General features: G+C 62.6%; 1 protein-coding gene across 2 annotated transcripts; it reads left to right on the top strand.

Moving 5' to 3' along the window:
* Positions 1–3,889: 3,889 nt before the first annotated feature.
* SLC66A3 (solute carrier family 66 member 3) lies at positions 3,890–16,362 on the top strand. 2 transcript variants are annotated; one of them, XM_002722392.6, is made up of 7 exons: positions 3,890–4,096; positions 7,878–7,960; positions 8,031–8,100; positions 8,973–9,030; positions 10,657–10,777; positions 13,747–13,788; positions 15,451–16,362. In XM_002722392.6, exons 1-7 carry the CDS (start codon positions 3,954–3,956, stop codon positions 15,540–15,542), a joined length of 609 nt encoding a protein of 202 aa, XP_002722438.1. In that variant the 5' UTR covers positions 3,890–3,953; the 3' UTR covers positions 15,543–16,362. The 2 variants fall into 2 exon arrangements, with proteins under 2 accessions (XP_002722438.1, XP_051683784.1); XM_051827824.3 differs by lacking the exon at positions 8,031–8,100 and having other exon boundaries at positions 8,962–9,030.
* Positions 16,363–17,727: the final 1,365 nt, after the last annotated feature.

The following is a 17,727-nucleotide window of genomic DNA, read 5'->3' as shown; positions in this document are numbered from 1 at the left end:
TCCCGCCCCCTGGCCCTCAGCCCCGTCTGCAGGATCCCCCTGCACACAAGGCGACACCCGCGTGTGCTCCCGGGGTTTCTCCCCTCTCTACAGGTGGGGATGGAGACCGCGGGCTGCTGGGAGTGTTCCTGAGCGCTGAGGGGGTGGTACGCGCACTGCCAGACCAGAGGCCGGAGCCCATGGAAGACGGCGGTGCTCGCCCAGGCCGCCCCCGTGCCGGGGTGGCATACTCCTGCCACTGCCCATGGCCAGAGTACAAGGGTCTGCCCAACCTCTCTGCACCCTGCAGCCCACAGGCAGCCCTGGGGGGGGCAGCCCCCAGCCAGCCCCCTGCCTACTCTTCAGGGTCATGCTTCCAGCCTGCCCCGGGGCCAGCCGCAGGGCCTGTGGGAAGGCCGCCAGGAAGTCCTGGGCTGGCAATGGCCTCCTCATCTGGCCAGCACAGGGGAGGCGGCACCGGCCGGGAGGCCAGCAGGCCCCACGGTGGGGACGTGGGGGCATCTCGGAGCCCAGGGCTCCTGAAGGGACTGCAACAGGAGCTGAGGAGCTGCCGGGAGGCTGCGGGTTTCTTCCCTCACCGCTGACCACGGCTTTTCTGGGCACCTGGCCCTGCACCCTCTGACCACAAGGTGGGCCTGGCACGTCTCCATGCGCCGCAGAGGGAGGGTGAGCCCACAGCCGACCGGGAAATGTCACAGGGCCCACCGCCAACCCGCAGGGGCTCCCACTGGCCTAGTTCAGACAATCTGAGCTCCGAAATGAAAGGCAGCCACAGCCCACAGCGGCCACACCTGGGATAGCCCGCAGCCCACAGCCAGGGACCACAGCAGTTAAAACAGTAACACATCCATGAACTCAAGCCAGTAGTATTTTTAAAATATTTTATTTATTTGAGAGGTAAACTTACAGAGAGAAGGAAAGACAGAGAGAGGTCTTCCATCCGCTGGTTCACTCCCCAAGTGGCCACAACGGCCGGAGCTGTGCCGATCCAAAGCCAGGAGCCAGGAGCTTCTTCCTGGTCTCCCACATGGGTGCAGGAGCCCAAGGACTTGGGCCATCTCCCATTGCTTTCCCAGGCCATAGCAGAGCTGGATAAGAGGAGCAGCTGAGATTCAAACAGGTGCCATATGGGATGCCGGCGCCACAGGCAGAGGCTTAACCTACCACGCCACAGCAGCGGCCCCTCAAGCCAGTAATTTTTTTTTTTTTTTTGACAGGCAGAGTGGACAGTGAGAGAGAGAGACAGACAGACAGAAAGGTCTTCCTTTGCCGTTGGTTCACCCTCCAATGGCACCGCGCTGATCTGAAGCCAGGAGCCAGGTGCTTATCCTGGTCTCCCATGGGGTGCAGGGCCCAAACACTTGGGCCATCCTCCACTGCACTCCCTGGCCACAGCAGAGAGCTGGCCTGGAAGAGGGGCAACCGGGACAGAATCTGGCGCCCTGACCGGGATTAGAACCCGGTGTGCCAGTGCCGCTAGGTGGAGGATTAGCCTATTGAGCCGCAGCGCCAGCCCAAGCCAGTAATGATTTTTTTTTTTTTTTGACAGGCAGAGTGGACAGTGAGAGAGAGAGACAGACAGACAGAAAGGTCTTCCTTTTGCCGTTGGTTCACCCTCCAATGGCCGCCACGGCCAGCGCGCTGCGGCCGGCGCACCGCGCTGATCTGATGGCAGGAGCCAGGTACTTCTCCTGGTCTCCCATGGGGTGCAGGGCCCAAGGACTTGGGCCATCCTCCACTGCACTCCCGGGGCACAGCAGAGAGCTGGCCTGGAAGAGGGGCAACCGGGACAGAATCCGGCGCCCCGACCGGGACTAGAACCCGGTGTGCCGGCACCGCAAGGCGGAGGATTAGCCTAGTGAGCCGCAGCGCCGGCCCAAGCCAGTAATTTTTAAAAATTAAAAAGTACTGAGAGAAAAAATGCTTTTGTTGAAGAATACAGAATCAATGAAAACAAATCAGACTGTGCCGAGAGCCACAGTCCGGCGTCACCGCCTGGCTGCAGCGCAGGGAGAGCCCCCGCCCCTGAGGGCGCTCGGCTGCCCCTCCCTGCTGACCCCCACACCCAGCCTCGGGGGGGCCCCATCCTTGGCCCAGCCAGAAAAGGCGCAGTCCTGTCCTGGAGTGGCCCCACGAGCAGAGACGGGTGGACAGAGGTTCCTGTCTTCAGAGGAGTGGGCAGCGAGGGTGACCCCAGGCAGGACGTCCCCTCCAGGTGGGATCCGAGAGAGAGTGCCCAATTCACACAGCCCCAAGGAGAAAATACGCCTGAGAGGCGGGCGGGCGGGCGGGCGGCCACCAGCTGCGGCGTTAGGGGAACAGGGTCCAGGGTTCCCACCATCTCTTCCCCTCTCCCTGGACACAGCATTGGCTGGGTGGGAGGCAGGTGGATTGCACAGTGTTTTCAGACGGGGCAGCCCCCTCCCCCACGCTGGGCAGAGAGGATTTCCTGGGAGCCCTCCTGGCACCAGCTCAGAGGTTGCTGGGGTCGGGCAGGACTTTGCGGCGTGGGGTGCGGGGCCACTGCCCAGCTGCTGCCTGCCCTCTGGCGGGCGCCGTTAACCTCAGGCCCCTCTCACACAGGCTAACTTCTACCTTGGGCCCAACTGTCCCCGGGCACCCCCACCCCCCAGCATCTGCAGCTTGGTCCCCCCTGGAGCAGAGCCCAGGGCAGAGGCAGAGGGCAGCGAGCAGAGAGAACCAGATCCTGCAGCAGGCTGACCCTCGAGTGACCCCAGAGAGGCCCGGGCGCCCCTTCCGGGTGTTTCTTGGGTGCCCTCTGCACGCCCTGCGCCCATCCAGACGCGGGCAGGGGCCCTTGGCACCGGCTGGATTCTCCCAGGCGACGCCGTGGTGGCCTGGCCAAGCTGGGCGAGCAGGCAGCCGGCTCTGTCCAAGGTCTGCGGCCCCAGGCACAGCCGCGCATTTTTGTGATTTTTTTCTTCTGCCTCATAACCCGCCCCAACACACAGGCGACTTCCCGAGGCCGGGACACGTGGCCCCTGGGGCCCCGGCCGTCCTGCTCGGGGCCCAGGCTGCGGGGCCCTGGCGCAGAGTGGAGGCCCGGCGCGGGTGGCGCAGGCCGAGGATCGCCAACCGCCGCCAAGGGCTTTGACCTCGGAAAGTCTCAGTGAGAAAATAAACGCTCGCAGGAAGAGAAAAACCTCAAGGCAAAGGCTCACTTCCTGCGGGCTGCGGCCGGCCCACCCGAGGCCTAGCACGTGGCGCCTAGCGGGGGTCACACCTGCCACTCCGGCGGGGCGGGGCTGAGAGGACGGGGCGGGGCGGATAGGGGCGGGGCTACAGAGGGCGGAGACCGGGGCAGGGAGGGGCGAACGGGGCGGGCCTGGGGGCGGGGACGAGGGGCGGGGCCAAAGAGGGGCGGGCGTGTCTGGGGGAGGAGACCAAGGGCGGGGCAAAGATGGCTTGGGCGGGGCGAGCGAGAGCGGAACAAGGCGGAGGCGGGACTACCCGGGCCGGGCAGAGGCGGACCAGGCGGGGCGGGGCCGGGCCGGGCGAGGCGGACCAGGCGGGGCGGGGCCGGGCCGGGCAGAGGCGGACCAGGCGGGGCGGGTCCCGGGCCGGGCGAGGCGGACCAGGCGGGGCGGGGCCGGGCCGGGCAGAGGCGGACCAGGCGGGGCGGGTCCCGGGCCGGGCGAGGCGGACCAGGCAGGGCGGGTCCCGGGCCGGGCGAGGCGGACCAGGCGGGGCGGGGCCGGGCCGGGCAGAGGCGGACCAGGCGGGGCGGGTCCCGGGCCGGGCGAGGCGGACCAGGCGGGGCGGGGCCGGGCCGGGCAGAGGCGGACCAGGCGGGGCGGGTCCCGGGCCGGGCGAGGCGGACCAGGCGGGGCGGGGCCGGGCCTAGCCCCGGCGGGCACGGGGGGAAGGCGGAAGGACTGCGGGGCCGGCCTCCGGAGCAGAGCGGCCCGCCTTGGGAGCCCTGCGTCCCGGCCATGGAGGGCGCCCTGCTAGCGCTGTGCAACTGGAGTACGCTGGGCGTGTGCGCCGCGCTCAAGCTGCCGCAGATCCACGCGCAGCTGGCGACGCGCAGCGCGCGGGGCATCAGCCTCCCGAGCCTACTCCTGGAGCTGGCGGGGTAAGGCCAGCCGCTGGCGCGCGCTGGTGGCCGGGCGGCCGAGGGTTAGGCAGGCGCCTGTGTCTTCGCCCACCCGGCTGGCGAGCCGCCCGTCGACTGAGCACGCCCATTGTACGGACGGGAGCACTGAGGCCAGGGTGGGGGCAGTCGGCGCTCAGCCGTCAGGTGGCAGAATCTGCCGGCTCGCGCCGGGCCGTCTGCGCCTCGAGCCCTCTCGCGTCGGGGCGTCGCGCGCAGAACCACCTCCCGCCACCAACTTACGTGCGGCCCCGGCTTCCTCCCCTGCGGGGCGAGGGGCTGGGCCGCGGTCGCTAAGGATCTTCGGAGAGTGGAGAGGTCTCGTGACCCAGGGCATTCGGGTCTCGGGGAGCGGGAGCCGAGGCTGCGCCCGGAGTCCGGCGTGGGTGCCCGGCCGCTGGCCCCGGGCCTGGGCCTTGGGAGCAGGGCTGTGAGACACCGGGCCCCGCCGAAATGCGGAGGCGCCTGGAGCAGTGGCGCTGGGGGCCGACCCCGACCCCCCCCCACCGAGGGAAGAGACTGAGGGCCGCGGCGGGTGCTGAGCCTCGGCCCACAGGGAGGGCGAGGCCGGGCGCCGGGCCCAGGATGCGAACCCTGCGGGAGCGGCCGGGGCGTGGCGGGGACGCGACCCTTCCTGGGGGAGCGGCTGGAGCGCTGGACGCGGGCCGGAAGGGGCTGCGGTAATTGCTCGGTCGTTGGAGCGGACCAGGGCGCGCAAAGCCGGGTGAGGGACAGGCCTTGCCGGGTCCCTGGGCTGCGGGAACCGAGGCCGCCCGACGACCGGATGTTTCGGCCTCCCGGCCCGTGCACCTGCTCCGCCTGCCTTCCCGCGGCTTGCGTGCAGGCCGTGTGTTGCAATGGCGTCCGTTTCCTGGGCACGTTGAGTGTGGCCCTTGCCTTGTGGAGCCCTCACCCCAGCCTTGGGAGGGGAGGGGGCTTCACCCCCAGATGAGGGGCACCTGAGACCAGGGAAGTGGTCCAGCTCACAGCAGTGGCTCAGCCAGGCCGTGGCTCCTCCTGGCCACCCCCCCCCCGACCCCGCCTGCTTGGGGTCCCAGTCTGAGCCAACCCATTCCTGAGCGAACTGGGTCCCTGGGGCATAAACTCTGTCTCGGTGATGCCAGCAGCTGCGTTTCAAGCCTGGAAACTCCGAGCTGAGCCAAGGATGAAGGGTTGGGCTTCCTTCAAAACAATTCAACAAAGTAAAGGAAATGGAGAGGGAGCGGGTGGGGGGTGGGTACAAGGATTTATGGCAAGCCGGCTTGATTTCTGAGCCTTGACTGCTCTGGGGAGAAGAGAGGCTTGCTCAAGGTGGGAGGTGCTCCCGACAGAGGGGCCCCCCAGGCAGGGGCAAGGGAGCTTTGAGAACAAAGCCAGGGGCTGGGGCTAGAAACTGTGAGAAAGGAACGCCCCACGCAGGTGCAGCAGGCCCCGGGCGGCTGTGCTGTTGTGGGCGGTCAAGGCCCAGAGGCTTGGGGATCGGAAGCTCTGCAGGTGGAGCTCCCCCCCTGCCCCCCCCCGCTCTGAAACCCGGCGCGGCACCCTGGAACGTCACCCTAGGCCAGGCAGAGTGGAGGCTGAGGGGGCGGGAGGCAGGCCTGGCTGCCGCGGCCACCGCAGCTCCCGGTGACCCTGGCCCCTTCGCCGGCTGGCCGCCACCCTCCTGCCCCCTGCCTGCTCCCCCCGGGCTCACTCTGTTCTCTGCAGTAGGAGCCTGGGGGACTGCAGGCTGAGCCTTGGTCCGCTGCCCAGGAACCTTCCGAGGGGCCCCAGTGCCACGTGGAGCAGCCAGGGGTGGCGGTGTGAGCCTGCTGCCCTCCCCGCGTGACCGCTAGGCTGTGGGGGCGTCGGCTGAAGGTGTGGGTTTAAACCCAGCTCCTCCCCTTTTCTCTGGGCCACCACCCACCCTGTGCTGAAGTGGAGTGAGTCCTCTTGCTTCAACCGACTCCGGCCCCTGTGTGGGAGGGGAACACACCCAGCGCCACTGAGCTCCATAAACAAGTGTCCTGGGATTCGCTTGCCTGCGTCCTAATGATCCTATTTTTCATTAAAAGGAACATTAAGGGGCAGACACTGTGGCGTAGTAGGTTAAGCCTCTGCCTGCAGTGCTGGCATCCCATATGGGCGCTGGTTCGAGTCTCGGGTTCTCCACTTCTGATCCAGCTCTCTGCTGTGGCCCGGGAAAGCAGTGGAAGATGCCCCAAGTCCTTGGGCCCCTGCACCCGCGTGGGAGACTTGGAAGAAGCCCCTGGCTTTGGAATGGCCCAGCTCTGGCCATTGCAGCCATCTGGGGAGTGAACCAGAGGATGGAAGACCTCTCTCTCTCTGTCATTCTTCCTCTCAAATAGTTAAATAAATCTTTCAAAAATTAATATTAATGAATAAGGGAAAGATGCTACGGTGCCTCTGTAGCAGGCGGTAGGCACCATAGGAGGTGGGGCCGGCCTCGCTGCTGGCACCCATGAGCCCTCCCGGTAGTGGAGTGTGGAGCCGGGTGGTCCTGGGAGCATGGGGGTGGTGCGTCGTCTTACAAGGCTGCGGCTTCTTGGACCTCAGCTTCCCCAAGTGGTCTTAGGGTGTAGACAGCAGTGGGGATGGTCACGAAGCTCATTCACACTTCTCGGGCCACTCTGTGGGTCCACGGCTGTGTTCCGGGGCGCCTGTCCACTGTCCAGTGCCTGCAGATGGGGCCGGTGTTCTGGAACATTCCCACAGTGCACCCTGCTCAGGGGTTTGCTGTGCCCCAGGCCCCAGCTGGCTTGGCCGAAGAGGGGGCTGGGATGAAGCTTCCCCTCCCCCAGTCCCTGGGCTCTGACAGGTGTGGCCAAAAGGGGCTGCGCCAGAGGCCCCAGGGTGTAAGGGCTGGGCAGAGGTTGTCCTGGAGCTGGGGGGCAGCCGGCCACAGTGCCCGCAGGAAGCCAGGCCTTGGGGCCCCGCTGGGCCTGCCAGGAGCCAACCCCTCGAGGCCCAGGCCTGGGCGAGACCCCTGTGCCCGGGGTGTCCCTGGCCGCTGTCCTGCCTCCTCTGACCACCCCAGCCAGCCTGAGACCGGACGTTGTCAGAGACGGGGCGGGAAGGGCCGGGGGGGGGCCGAGTGCTGTGCGCATGTGGGTGTTGCATGGTCCTGGCCCAGCTTAGGAAGTCGGAGACCCTGGGGGAAGCAGGGGTCCCACGGTGCGGGCCCCCTTCCTCCCTGTCCCGGGTGGGCTGCACGCACTGGGAGGAGGGAGCCATGCAGAGGGGAGATGAGGAGAGGGCAGGGGGCTCCAGTCCTGAAAAGAGAGGCCTTCGCTCCTGAGAAGGGTGGGATCCTGGGGTCTGCAGTCGCAGCCTGGTTGGCCGAGCTAGCATTTTCTTAGAAAGTCCAGGGTGGATCTCTGAACTTTTCCTGCGCTGCCGCCTCCTGTTCCGGAAGCAGCCTGGACCGTGGCGTTCTGCCTGGAGCAGCCTCTGCAGTGTGGCCCCCCTCTCACACCCCGGGGGTGGGCCTGGGCCCCTCCCAGCCGCTGTGCCCCCTCCCCCAGGACCTGTGATGTGAGCGCTGCTGGGGCCGGCTTTGGGGCCTGGCAGACCTGGGCCCCGGAGGCCACTGCGCGAGAGCCTGGCCAGCGCTTTGCCCTCCGCTAATGCTCTGACCGTGAGGGGCTCTGGGGCCTGGCAGAGCCGCCCTCCGCCAGCCCCCGTGAGTACTGCCTGTTCCAGAGTCTTCCTCGCGCCCCTGCGTGCCCAGGGACTGTGTGACACTGCTCTACCCCCGCCCCAGGTTCCTGGTGTTCCTCCGGTACCAGTGCTACTACGGGAGCCCGCTGCTCACCTACCTGGAGTACCCCATCCTCATCGCGCAAGGTACCGCCCCCCGCCCCCGCCCCCGCCGCCCTCGGGGCCCTCCCCCTCTCACCCCGCCTCTCCCCTGCAGATGTCATCCTCCTGCTCTGTGTCTTCCACTTTAACGGGAACGTGAGGCAGGCCGTGCCCTACGTGGCCGTGTATCCTTTCCACGTCTGCGATCAGGAATGGGCGGGCCGCGTATCTGCCTCCCGCCTGCGCTATGAAGCGGGGATGGGGCCTTAGCGCAGCCCGTGCTTGGAGCCGGATCCGAGCTGGGCTCATTCGGACCAGGCGCCCCTTCCCTCCACTCCCACCCCCCCACCCTAAACGCACCCAGCGTGTCTGGAGTAGGACTCGGGACTGTCCCCCAGCACCAGGCCCCTGGCACCCCTGGCTGCCCGGCCCGGGTCAGGGGCTGGCTCGGGCTGCCGGGTCCGCAGACCCCGCAGCCCTGGCCAGGCTCCTGGTCCAGGCGCAGCCCTGAAGCCACGCGGCCGCGGTGGCCGGCAGCTCGCAGCAGGAGGCTGGCCGTGCCCTGCTCTGTGGCTGGTTCCACGGCAGCGCCGCCCGCTCCGGGCACCAGCGGCGGCCTTGGCCTGGGCAGCTCTCTCACCTCTTACAACAGAGGTGGCCGGAGGAGAGGCCGGGCAGCAGGAGCACCTCTCCACGCCTCTCCACCTCGATTGCATAAGGTTCCGCTGGTGTAACCCCGGGGGCCTCTCTTTTGCAAGCGCCATTAGCTCTGGCTGTAAATTGGAGCCATCTGCCTGGCCCGGCCTTGGGCAGGCAGTTAACCCCATCAGGAAAGTTCCCACGCCTGAGGGCGGGCCAGCAGCTCAGGTGACTTGCTGGGCCTCTGTGGAAGAAGACAGCTTTGTCTTCTTCGCTAAGTCCAGCGGCTTCCAGCGGTCCCACTCTGACTGATCCCTGGAGCTCTTGGGGGTCTTGGTGGCAGGAGGGGGGGCGGGGCCAGATGAGGGGGCGTGGCTAGGGCCCACGACGCAGCACCTTCTCCTTAGCACTTGGAAAGATTCGTGTCTTCCTGGTTCGTCCTGGGCCTGCAGAAGTGGATCATAGACCTGTCCATGGTAAGTGCGGCCCTGGAGAAAGAGCAGCTACCTTCCTGGGACTTGAGAGACCAAACGTTTCTCCTAAGGGGTCAGGGGACAAAAGGGGTTTTACAAGGCAGCCACTGGAGCCGTCACCTGCTACCCCCTGCACCCGCAGGAAGCTGGGACGGAACCCAGGTGCTGCGGTGTGAGCCCTGGGCATCCTAATCGCTAGGCTCAGTGCCCGCCCCAGCCTCCCAGGTCCCTTGTCCACGCGCTGGGGGACGCCCATCCTTGTAGTAAGACTGGGCCGCGGCGGAGGCCACACCTGCCGCCTCTCCTGACAGTTGTCTGTGCGAATCCGCAGCAGGCAAGTTTGTGTTGAGCCCCAGTGTCGTTCTGTGGGGCAGTGCCTGGTGCATTTGGAGGCCTCCGTCCTCCGCAGCCCGCTGGGCCTGGCCCTCGCTGCCTCTCACGTGCACCACCCACCCTGCAGGCCCCCACCCTGCCGGGCCCCCTTTCCTCACAGGGCTCCCTGCTAGGCTCAGTCCTCCGAGCCCTCTGGGCCCAGCTCCCTGCGTGACCTGCACTTGCCCCCAGGAGCCCGGGAGCCCTCCTGCTGCTTGGCCACGGCGCCCCTGTCCCCTTCCCTGGTGCTCCCATGGGCCTCGGCTGTCGCATCTGCAGGACTCGTCAGAGGTGGGGCTGGGTCCTCCCTGCCGTCCCGGTCAGGGCGGCACAGATGGGAGGCAGAAGAGAAGCCCGATGCTCCATGGGAGCCCCGGAACCTGCACAGCCGCTCCTCTCCCTCTGCAGAGTGGCTCGCGGAGCCCAGCCAGATTCCTCCTGGAGTCGCTTGGTTCACTCGGCTCCCCCAGACCCCTCCCTCCCCCCGCACCCCCCTCCAGAACCTTTCTAGCCCTGTGCTGGCCCCTGGGCCCCAGCACAAGCTGCGCCCATCGCGGCTCTGACCGCCACGCCCAAGTCTCACCTGTGCCGGGGGCAGCTCCGTTCTAACACTGGCCAAGGCCAGGGTCACGGGAGCCTGGAGTCGCCCGACTCCCTTAGACCCACTGCCCTCAGCTTGCCCCTCAGAAGGGACCAGCACCTGAGCACCTTGCGCCGCCCGTGCCCTCCCTGGCCAGCGACGAGCCGGGTGACTGCGGTGGCGCCCGAGGGTCTCCCCCAGGCTTCCATTCCTCCCTTTGGTGTGCAGTGCTCGCTGCCACGGGGCCCGCGGGTGGCGGCTGCCGCACAGGCGCAGGCTCGTTTGTGAAGCTGCCCGCGCTGGCAGGAGCAGAGGATCTGAACACACCCCCGCCGGCGCCTTAGACAACCCGGATCGCAGGCGGATGCGCCCCCTGCTGGCTGCTTTGGGTTTGGGGATTTGTCTGTTCAGCGTGATTTCCTGGGCCCCCAGACACAACGTGCGTCTGTTTTGCAAAGCCGGCGCGGGTGGCTGAGCCTTCTGCCCTCGCTCCGGAGTTAGCGCTCCACGATGGGACTGCCTGGCTCGCACATCCCCGTCTCGCTGCCCGCTTTTTCACCTGTACACACTGGTGACTACCAGCCCGGAGTATCTGGCCTGCAGAGCACTCCGAGGGCCTGGAGCTCCCTGGCTGTCTGCAGCAAGAGGCGGCCAGCTCACTCACTCTGTGCCCACAGCACTTCTGCACGCTCATCAGCGCGGCCAGCAAGTTTGTGCAGCTCCAGCACCTGTGGAAGACGCAAGACTCGGGAGCTGTGAGCGCCCTCACCTGGGGCCTCTCCGCCTACACCTGTGCAAGTAAGAAGGCGACTCGCGGGGCGGGGGCGGGGGCGGGGGCGCTGCCTGAGGTGACCGCTGGCCCAGCATCTGGTCCCCAAGGTCACCGCTGGCCCAGCATCTGGTCCCTGCAGGTACTGTTCAGATGGACCCCGCTAAGGGCGCCCATCCGCGGTGACAAGGGTGAGGGCTGATTTGACTAGTTTTCTTAAAAAAAAAAAAAGTTGAATCTCTACAGTGTACCTGATCAAAACGTGGAAACCCTAGACTGACGTTAGTGCGCAGGGTTTGCAGCAGTGATACCGTTGGGGCCACGGGCCTTGGTCTCCACTGTTCACCCGGGACCCACCTCCATGCTCTGCCGAGGTGGAAGCTGGGAGCTCTCGCATTGACCGAGTTGCTGGCTCTAGGCGATTGTCGGTCCGCTTCATCGTGGTCCTGCCTTGCCTGCAAGGACCAATTTCTCCACCAAGATGTCCCAGGTCACCTCAAAGTTAAGCGTGCTCGAGTTTGGTGTGTAGCTTTGGAAGGCTGGGATATTACTGGGTAACGCGTCCGTGTCCTGGGAAGCTGCCTTGCGGCATCACGGGTGGGGAAAAGAATTCGCTGGAGCAAGTGAGCAGAGCCGGATTCGTGGAACACACGGAAGGGAAGCGGAAGGCAGGCGGCAGAGCCGGATTCGTGGAACACACGGAAGGGAAGCGGAAGGCAGGCGGTCGGGAGGGGCCGGTGCCTGTGCAGGGAGTGCCCCTCTGTAGTGGCTGTCCCTTTGCGTTAGGGTGACCGCTGCTTCACGCTTGGGAGGGCACTGTGGGCAGCCAGCCAGGGGCTGTCCGTTACGAGAGCAATCAACAGCCCGAGAAACACTTCCAAGTGCAGTTGTTTCAGCGCGAGTTTTCTCTGGTCCAAGAGGTTTTCCCGGGAAGGTGATTTGCATCTCTGTGTGGATCTGTGCGGAGCTGGGGAGCCCATAGCCCCCTTTATCTTAAAGGACTCCTTAGTGCCTGGGACCACCCTCCACAGTATAAATGATTTCTGGAACTGCTAATTAGAAATATGAATTATTAGCTCCCATGCTGATCTTTGGGAATTTTTATCTATCTATCTATCTATGTGCTATTAAAATTTTTAAAAAATCTTAAGAATTTGTAACTGCAGCTCGAAACTATTTTGCATGGTGCTCTGCTTAACAAGTCTTTGCTAACCTAAGTCTTTGCTGAACTGATGAACCATGACCTCAAGGTGAAAATCTTATGGGGAAAATGAACTGATTTTCCACCCAGTGTTCCCTTTTGGTCGCTGGGAGTAGCAACGTCGGCATCACTCTAGAAAGGAATGAGATGAGGATTTCAGGGCTTGTCCCAGGATTCCCCTGTTGGTTACTGCATTTCACTCGGGAGCCAGTTACTGCCATGGAGCATTTATTCATTTACTCAGAGCTCTCCTCACTTTGCCTTCCTACCTGAAATGTCATCCTCCCGCCAAGTCTCCCCAGCTCTGTCCCCGTGTCAAGGCCCTGGCTGCCCGCGTGCCCCTCGGCTTCTGTGCAGTCCTCATTTGCAGGCTGCAGGTCCGCGTGGCACCGTGCAGGGTGCAATCTTGGGGCGTCTGGCTTGTTGCTCTGAGCCCAGTGGCCTCCGCCGACAGGGTCTCCTCTGCCGAGGGTCCCTGGTGACTTCTTCACCCATTCGCTTGCTAGTAGACCCCGACCACCGCCTGTGTAGCTTGACTGTAGAAACGCCGCTGCAGCGAACGGAGAGCTCGCGCAGCCTGGCGCATCCAGCAGCCAATCATGTGGCGGCTATACTCCACGCGGCGGGGGGGGGGGGGGGGGGGGGGCCTCCGGCCTGGTTGCTACTGGAGTTCCTGATGTAGGTCCCACCCACAGCGCACAAAGGCCCCCCTTTTCTCCACACCCCCCGCTGCAGCCACAGCCCTTCTACCAGGCCGGGGCGCGACCTCGGGTGGCTTGCATTTGCGTTCTGCCCCTGGTCATTAGGTTTTGTTCTTACGCCCAGAGCGCAGCTGTACGCCTTCTTTTGAGAAATGAATCTGTGGATCCTTCCGAAGTCCCTTTTCCTACTGTTGAGTGGAGTGCGTTCCAAATACACGTTAGACGTCATTCCCGTGTCAGGTGTAGCTCTTGAACGTCTTTCCCGGACTTTGCTTCAGACTCCTCAGCCGGCCTCCTTGCTGACCGATGGCCTTCTCCCCGCCCACCCACGATGCCTCGCTTCCCATTTAAATTGCTGGCTTCCTCACTAACTGTGTGCAGCCTGGGTTAGCGGATCTGTCAACAGTTCCTACAGCATTTGGTCTCTGCCCTTTGGAGACTTGGACTTCACGTGGAAGATGAGAGCCAGTGGCCACGGCTGTCTCTGTGACTGCCCGGCGTGCTGGGCACCCCGGGAGCCCCTGATGGGCTGGTCTGGGTTAGGAGAGGCCCTCTGCCTCTCGGGCCGGGCGTTCTCTGCCTGCCAACTCGCTGCCCCAACTTGCCAAGCGTTCACCAAGTGCAGGGCTGCAGGGGATCAGCAGAGCGGGGCTGGGCAGGCCCTCGGGGAGTCCTTACCTTTCTCTGGGACTCGGTTTCCTTATTACCAATCGATGGGGGTGGAATTCCGTGATTTTTAAAACACCGTAGCAGAAGCAAGTTCACCGTGCAAATGAGGCTTGTTTATAGTCGCCTTTTGAGGGTGGAGGGGTTGGGGGCTGGTGCCTAAGAGATGGCAGAAGGGGCGCTCTTCCCCTCCCCCGCCGGCTCCCTGGGCGGCCCTGAGCTCTGTCCAGGGTCTGCTTCTGTCCTGAGAGCCGTTTAAAAACCCCTGGGCTGGGGTGCATGGCTGGGCTTCAGCGTGGCTGACTTGAGCGATACCTGGTTGTCCCTACGACCCACATCTTCCAGGAGCGGTCGGTGTACAACGTTTGCTACCTGAGCTACACGTCAGAATGTCTGGGAAGTTATTAACGGCTCAAACTTTCTTTCACAGCGAGAATAATAACAACGCTAATGACCACCAACGATTTTGCAAGTAAGCAAAACCTTTTTCTTCCGTTTGCTCTTTGAGCTCCTTGCTAGGATGCCCCCCGTCATAGACCTGGCTCTACTGGGTGCTGGCCTCGGGGGACAACATCTCCAAGGCCACCAATGTCCTTGGACATCTGCTTCCTGTGGGAGTGGGAGCAGAGCATACACAGGACTGTGGACCCCACCTGCAGGGGGCTTCCGGCGCGGGGCTGGACCACCTGGAGGGAGGACAGAGGGGTGGGAGCGCGAGGTCTGAGGGAGGAGGCCACAGACACAGGAGGTGGCCGGTGACGCTCAGCGAAGCCCAGGGGGCCACTCGAGGGCGGCCGGGCACTGGCAGCCGTCTGATTGCGTCTTCCTGTTCTGCTTTTCCCAAGAGAACGAGCTCTGATGGAGAGGTGGGAGTGGACTTGGGTTCACTGAGGACGGCTGAGTTGGGGGCTTCCACTCAGGGCTTCCTGGGGGCCGGGACCTCTGGGCAGCGACAGAGCAGACGGGCCCTGGCGTTGGAGGAGGGGTAGGCGCCCCGCGTGCAGACCCTGAGCGGCCGTGAGCCCCTTCCCACGGGTTACACCTGGCTCAAGGGCTTTGCGTCTGCCCTGCGCATTCTAATTGTTCTGGTCAAAGGGTAAACTAGGAGCAAGGGGGACGGGCCCTGGCCGCCTCCACCTGGATGCCAACTGAAAATGGAACAGAGCGCCTGAGAGACAGCGGGAGAGGGGGACGGCCGTGTCTGTCCCTGTGGCCCCTGTTCCCGAAGCATCGCCTTGTGAAGACAGCGGGGCTCATATCCCGCAGTGTCTACCCATCACAGAGGCGTCGCACTCATCAGGAAGGTGTCCCAGCCTGCGGGGCGGCCGCTGTCGCTCTCGGTGTCCCTGCCTGCGGGGCGGCCGCGGTCGTGACGACGATGGAAGCTTTCAGTCACACTTTCACGGTTCCTGGAAGGCCCGGGAGGCTTGGGCCCTCGGCCGGTTCTTCAGAAAGATCTTAATTGAGTGCGTTGTCCAACCCTGGCTCAGCACAGAACTTTCCGAGACACCAGCACCCCCGAGGCTGAAGACCGGCCAAGGGATTTTTTTTTATTATTTTTATTTATTTATTTTATTATTTTTTTTATTATTTCAAATAAATAAACAAATCTTAAGATTTGTTTATTTATTTGAAAGGCAGAGCCACAAAGAGGTGGAGGAGTGGGGCGGAGGGGAGGAGAGAAAGAAAAATAGAGAGAGAGGTCTTCCATCCAAGGGGCCACTCTCCAAATGGCTGCAAAGCTAGAGCCAAGCCCATCCGAAGTCAGGATGTGGGTTCAGTGGCCCAGGGACTTGGACCATCCTCCACTACTTTCCCAGGCCACAGCCGGGAACTGGATCAGAAGTGGAGCAGCCAGAACTCAAACTGGTGTCCATATGGGATGGCAGCACTACAGGCGGCGACTTTACCCGCTATGCCACAGCGCCAGCTCCCGGCCAAGGGGTTTTATGTCCTATAACACACATCAACCACAGCCAGATCACCCCAGAGGGGGCACCAGGGATCACCAATCATGATTCGCGAGGGAGTCACGGGTGTTGTCACCCCGGGGCTGGGGACGAAGCTCTCTCAGGCCCTGTGCCCTACACTGTGAGGTTTTAATGTACGTTTTCCCTTTTCCGGTTCTTCGCAGTTTTCATCCGTTTTGTGGTCATGCTGGCTCTCAACCTGTGGGTCACGGCCACAGTGCTCCGCTACCGGAAGCCCTCCCCCAAGGCTGAATGAGGAGCAGGCTGCTGCCCCCACTGCACCCAAGTGCACCGGAGCCGCTCACCTCGCTTGCCGCAGATGTAGCCAAAACTTTCCCAAGGTTCCTCTGGACTGGAAGGTGTTCCCAAGCCTCTCCTGAACACGCGGCTTTCCCTGTGCATTCCCGCGGGGTCCCGGTGGAGCTCAGCTTGGCAGGGCTGGGGCTGAGGGGAGGGGTCCAGTAATGAACACCCACGGAGCGGGGGTCGCTCCAAGTCAGAAGCAGAACTGCAATGGATGAGACAGTTCACTGCTGGACTGCTGTTCACTTCCCCCGTGGGTAGGGCACGGTGAGCTTGTGCATGTCCTAATACAGGCTGTCTGTCGTAATGCACCTGCTCAGACTCCACCGGGCACCAAGGCGAGCACAGATGTGGCCGGCTTGAGTGCATCCCGCACGGTGCCCTGACCTCACTCTGTGCCTTCAAGTGATTCCTACGGGAAGATACGACTAGCTGCAGTCTAACCTCAACAAGCACAATGTTGCCTTCAAAGGGGCCCCAGCTCTGCAGCTGCCCTCACTGGACATGGTGACCACGCCAGGAAAGTGTGTGAAGAGCACTGCTAGGTGCCAGTTCTGGGGGACTTCTCACAGCACCGTGTCCTACACATGACAGTAAGAACACACGCTGGTTTCCCGTAAACCCTTTTGAACTCAGTGGCATTATTCTTATATACAGTAGTTTGTTAAGTGTTTAGCTTAAAACAAACTTCCTGTTTTCACCTCTGCTGAGGCTTACTATGTAAAATAAACTTCCTGTTTTCACCTCTGCTGAGGCTTACTATGTAAAACAAACTTCCTGTTTTGAACTCCATGCTGATCTTAAAACTGACATTTTAACTAGTTTTAAACTATGTAAGGTGCTGTGTTTACTTTCTTTTAAAGATTTATTTATTTGAGAGGCAGAGAGAAAGGTCTTCCATCTCCTGGTTCACTCCCCAGATGGCCGCAACAGCTGGAGCTGTGCTGATCTGAAGCCAGGAGCCAGGAGCCAGGTGCTTCTTCCAGGTCTCCCACGCAGGTGCAGGGGCCCAAGGACTTGGGCCATCTTCTAGTGCTTTCCCAGGCCACAGCAGAGAGCTGGATCGGAAGTGGAGCAGCTGGGACTCAAACTGGCACTCACATGGAATGGCGGCACTGCAGGCGGCGGCTTTACCTGCTACGCCACAGCGCCAGCCGCAGTGTAGTGCTTAAACAAACCGTAGTGAAACCTTTTAGAACTACTGCTCGAGACGATCAGAAAGACTTAAAAATCATCATTCTGTAGTTGTTAAAATCATAGGTGTCATATGAAAAGTCCAAGTTCTCTAACATGCAGTTATAGTCTGACCATAAGTAAAAATTATATGTATTTTTAAGTTTATTTTTCATCTACGTGACAGGCTGAACTTCCATCTGCTGGCTCACTCTCCAAATGCCTGTAAAAGCCAGAGCCGGCCAGGCCAAAGCCGGCCAGGCCAAAGCCAGCCTAGAACCCCAGCCGTCTCCTACGTGGATGGCAGGGGTCCAGCCAGCTGAGCCATTGTCCACTGCCTCCCTGGGTGTGCATTAGCTGGGACTGGGATACAGGCGTCCCAAGCATGGTGCCATGCCTGCCCAGATGGTGACTTTTATTCCAACAAATATTTAGATGTGGCCAGCGCCGTGGCTCACTAGGCTAATCCTCCGCCTTGCAGCACTGGCACACCGGGTTCTAGTCCCGGTCGGGGCGCCGGATTCTGTCCCGGTTGCCCCTCTTCCAGGCCAGCTCTCTGCTGTGGCCAAGGAGTACAGTGGAGGATGGCCCAAGTGCTTGGGCCCTGCACCCGCATCAGAGACCAGGAGAAGCACCTGGCTCTTGCCATCGGATCAGCGCAGTGCGCCAGCCGCGGCGGCCATTGGAGGGTGAACCAACGGCAAAAGGAAGACCTTTCTCTCTGTCTCTCTATCCACTCTATCAAAACAAACAAACAAACAAACAAAACCCAAAAACAAATATTTAGATGTACTTTAACTCCTGTAAGAACACATTTCACTTAGGTATAGAGTTCTCTTTTTTCCTCTTTTACACACATCATCCTATTTAATCCTGATAAGATTAAGAACAGAGTTAAAGAGGTAGAGAGAGGTCTTCCATCCGCTGGTTCATTCCCCAAATGGCCACAATGGCCGGGGCTGGGC

This window comes from Oryctolagus cuniculus, chromosome 2, assembly GCF_051225735.1.
Source record: "Oryctolagus cuniculus isolate XC-2025 breed Fujian yellow rabbit chromosome 2, ASM5122573v1, whole genome shotgun sequence".
Lineage (NCBI taxonomy): Eukaryota > Metazoa > Chordata > Mammalia > Lagomorpha > Leporidae > Oryctolagus > Oryctolagus cuniculus.
Note: the sequence above shows the minus strand (reverse complement) of the source record. Positions and strands in the feature narration are given on the sequence as shown.

Coding starts and splice junctions, on each gene's coding strand:
- SLC66A3 (XM_002722392.6), top strand. CDS start 3,954: ATGGAGGGCGCCCTGCTAGCGCTGTGCAACTGGAGTACGCTGGGCGTG. Junction 7,961..8,030: donor CCCCATCCTCATCGCGCAAG/GTACCGCCCCCC, acceptor TCTCCCCTGCAG/ATGTCATCCTCCTGCTCTGT. Junction 13,789..15,450: donor GACCACCAACGATTTTGCAA/GTAAGCAAAACC, acceptor GGTTCTTCGCAG/TTTTCATCCGTTTTGTGGTC.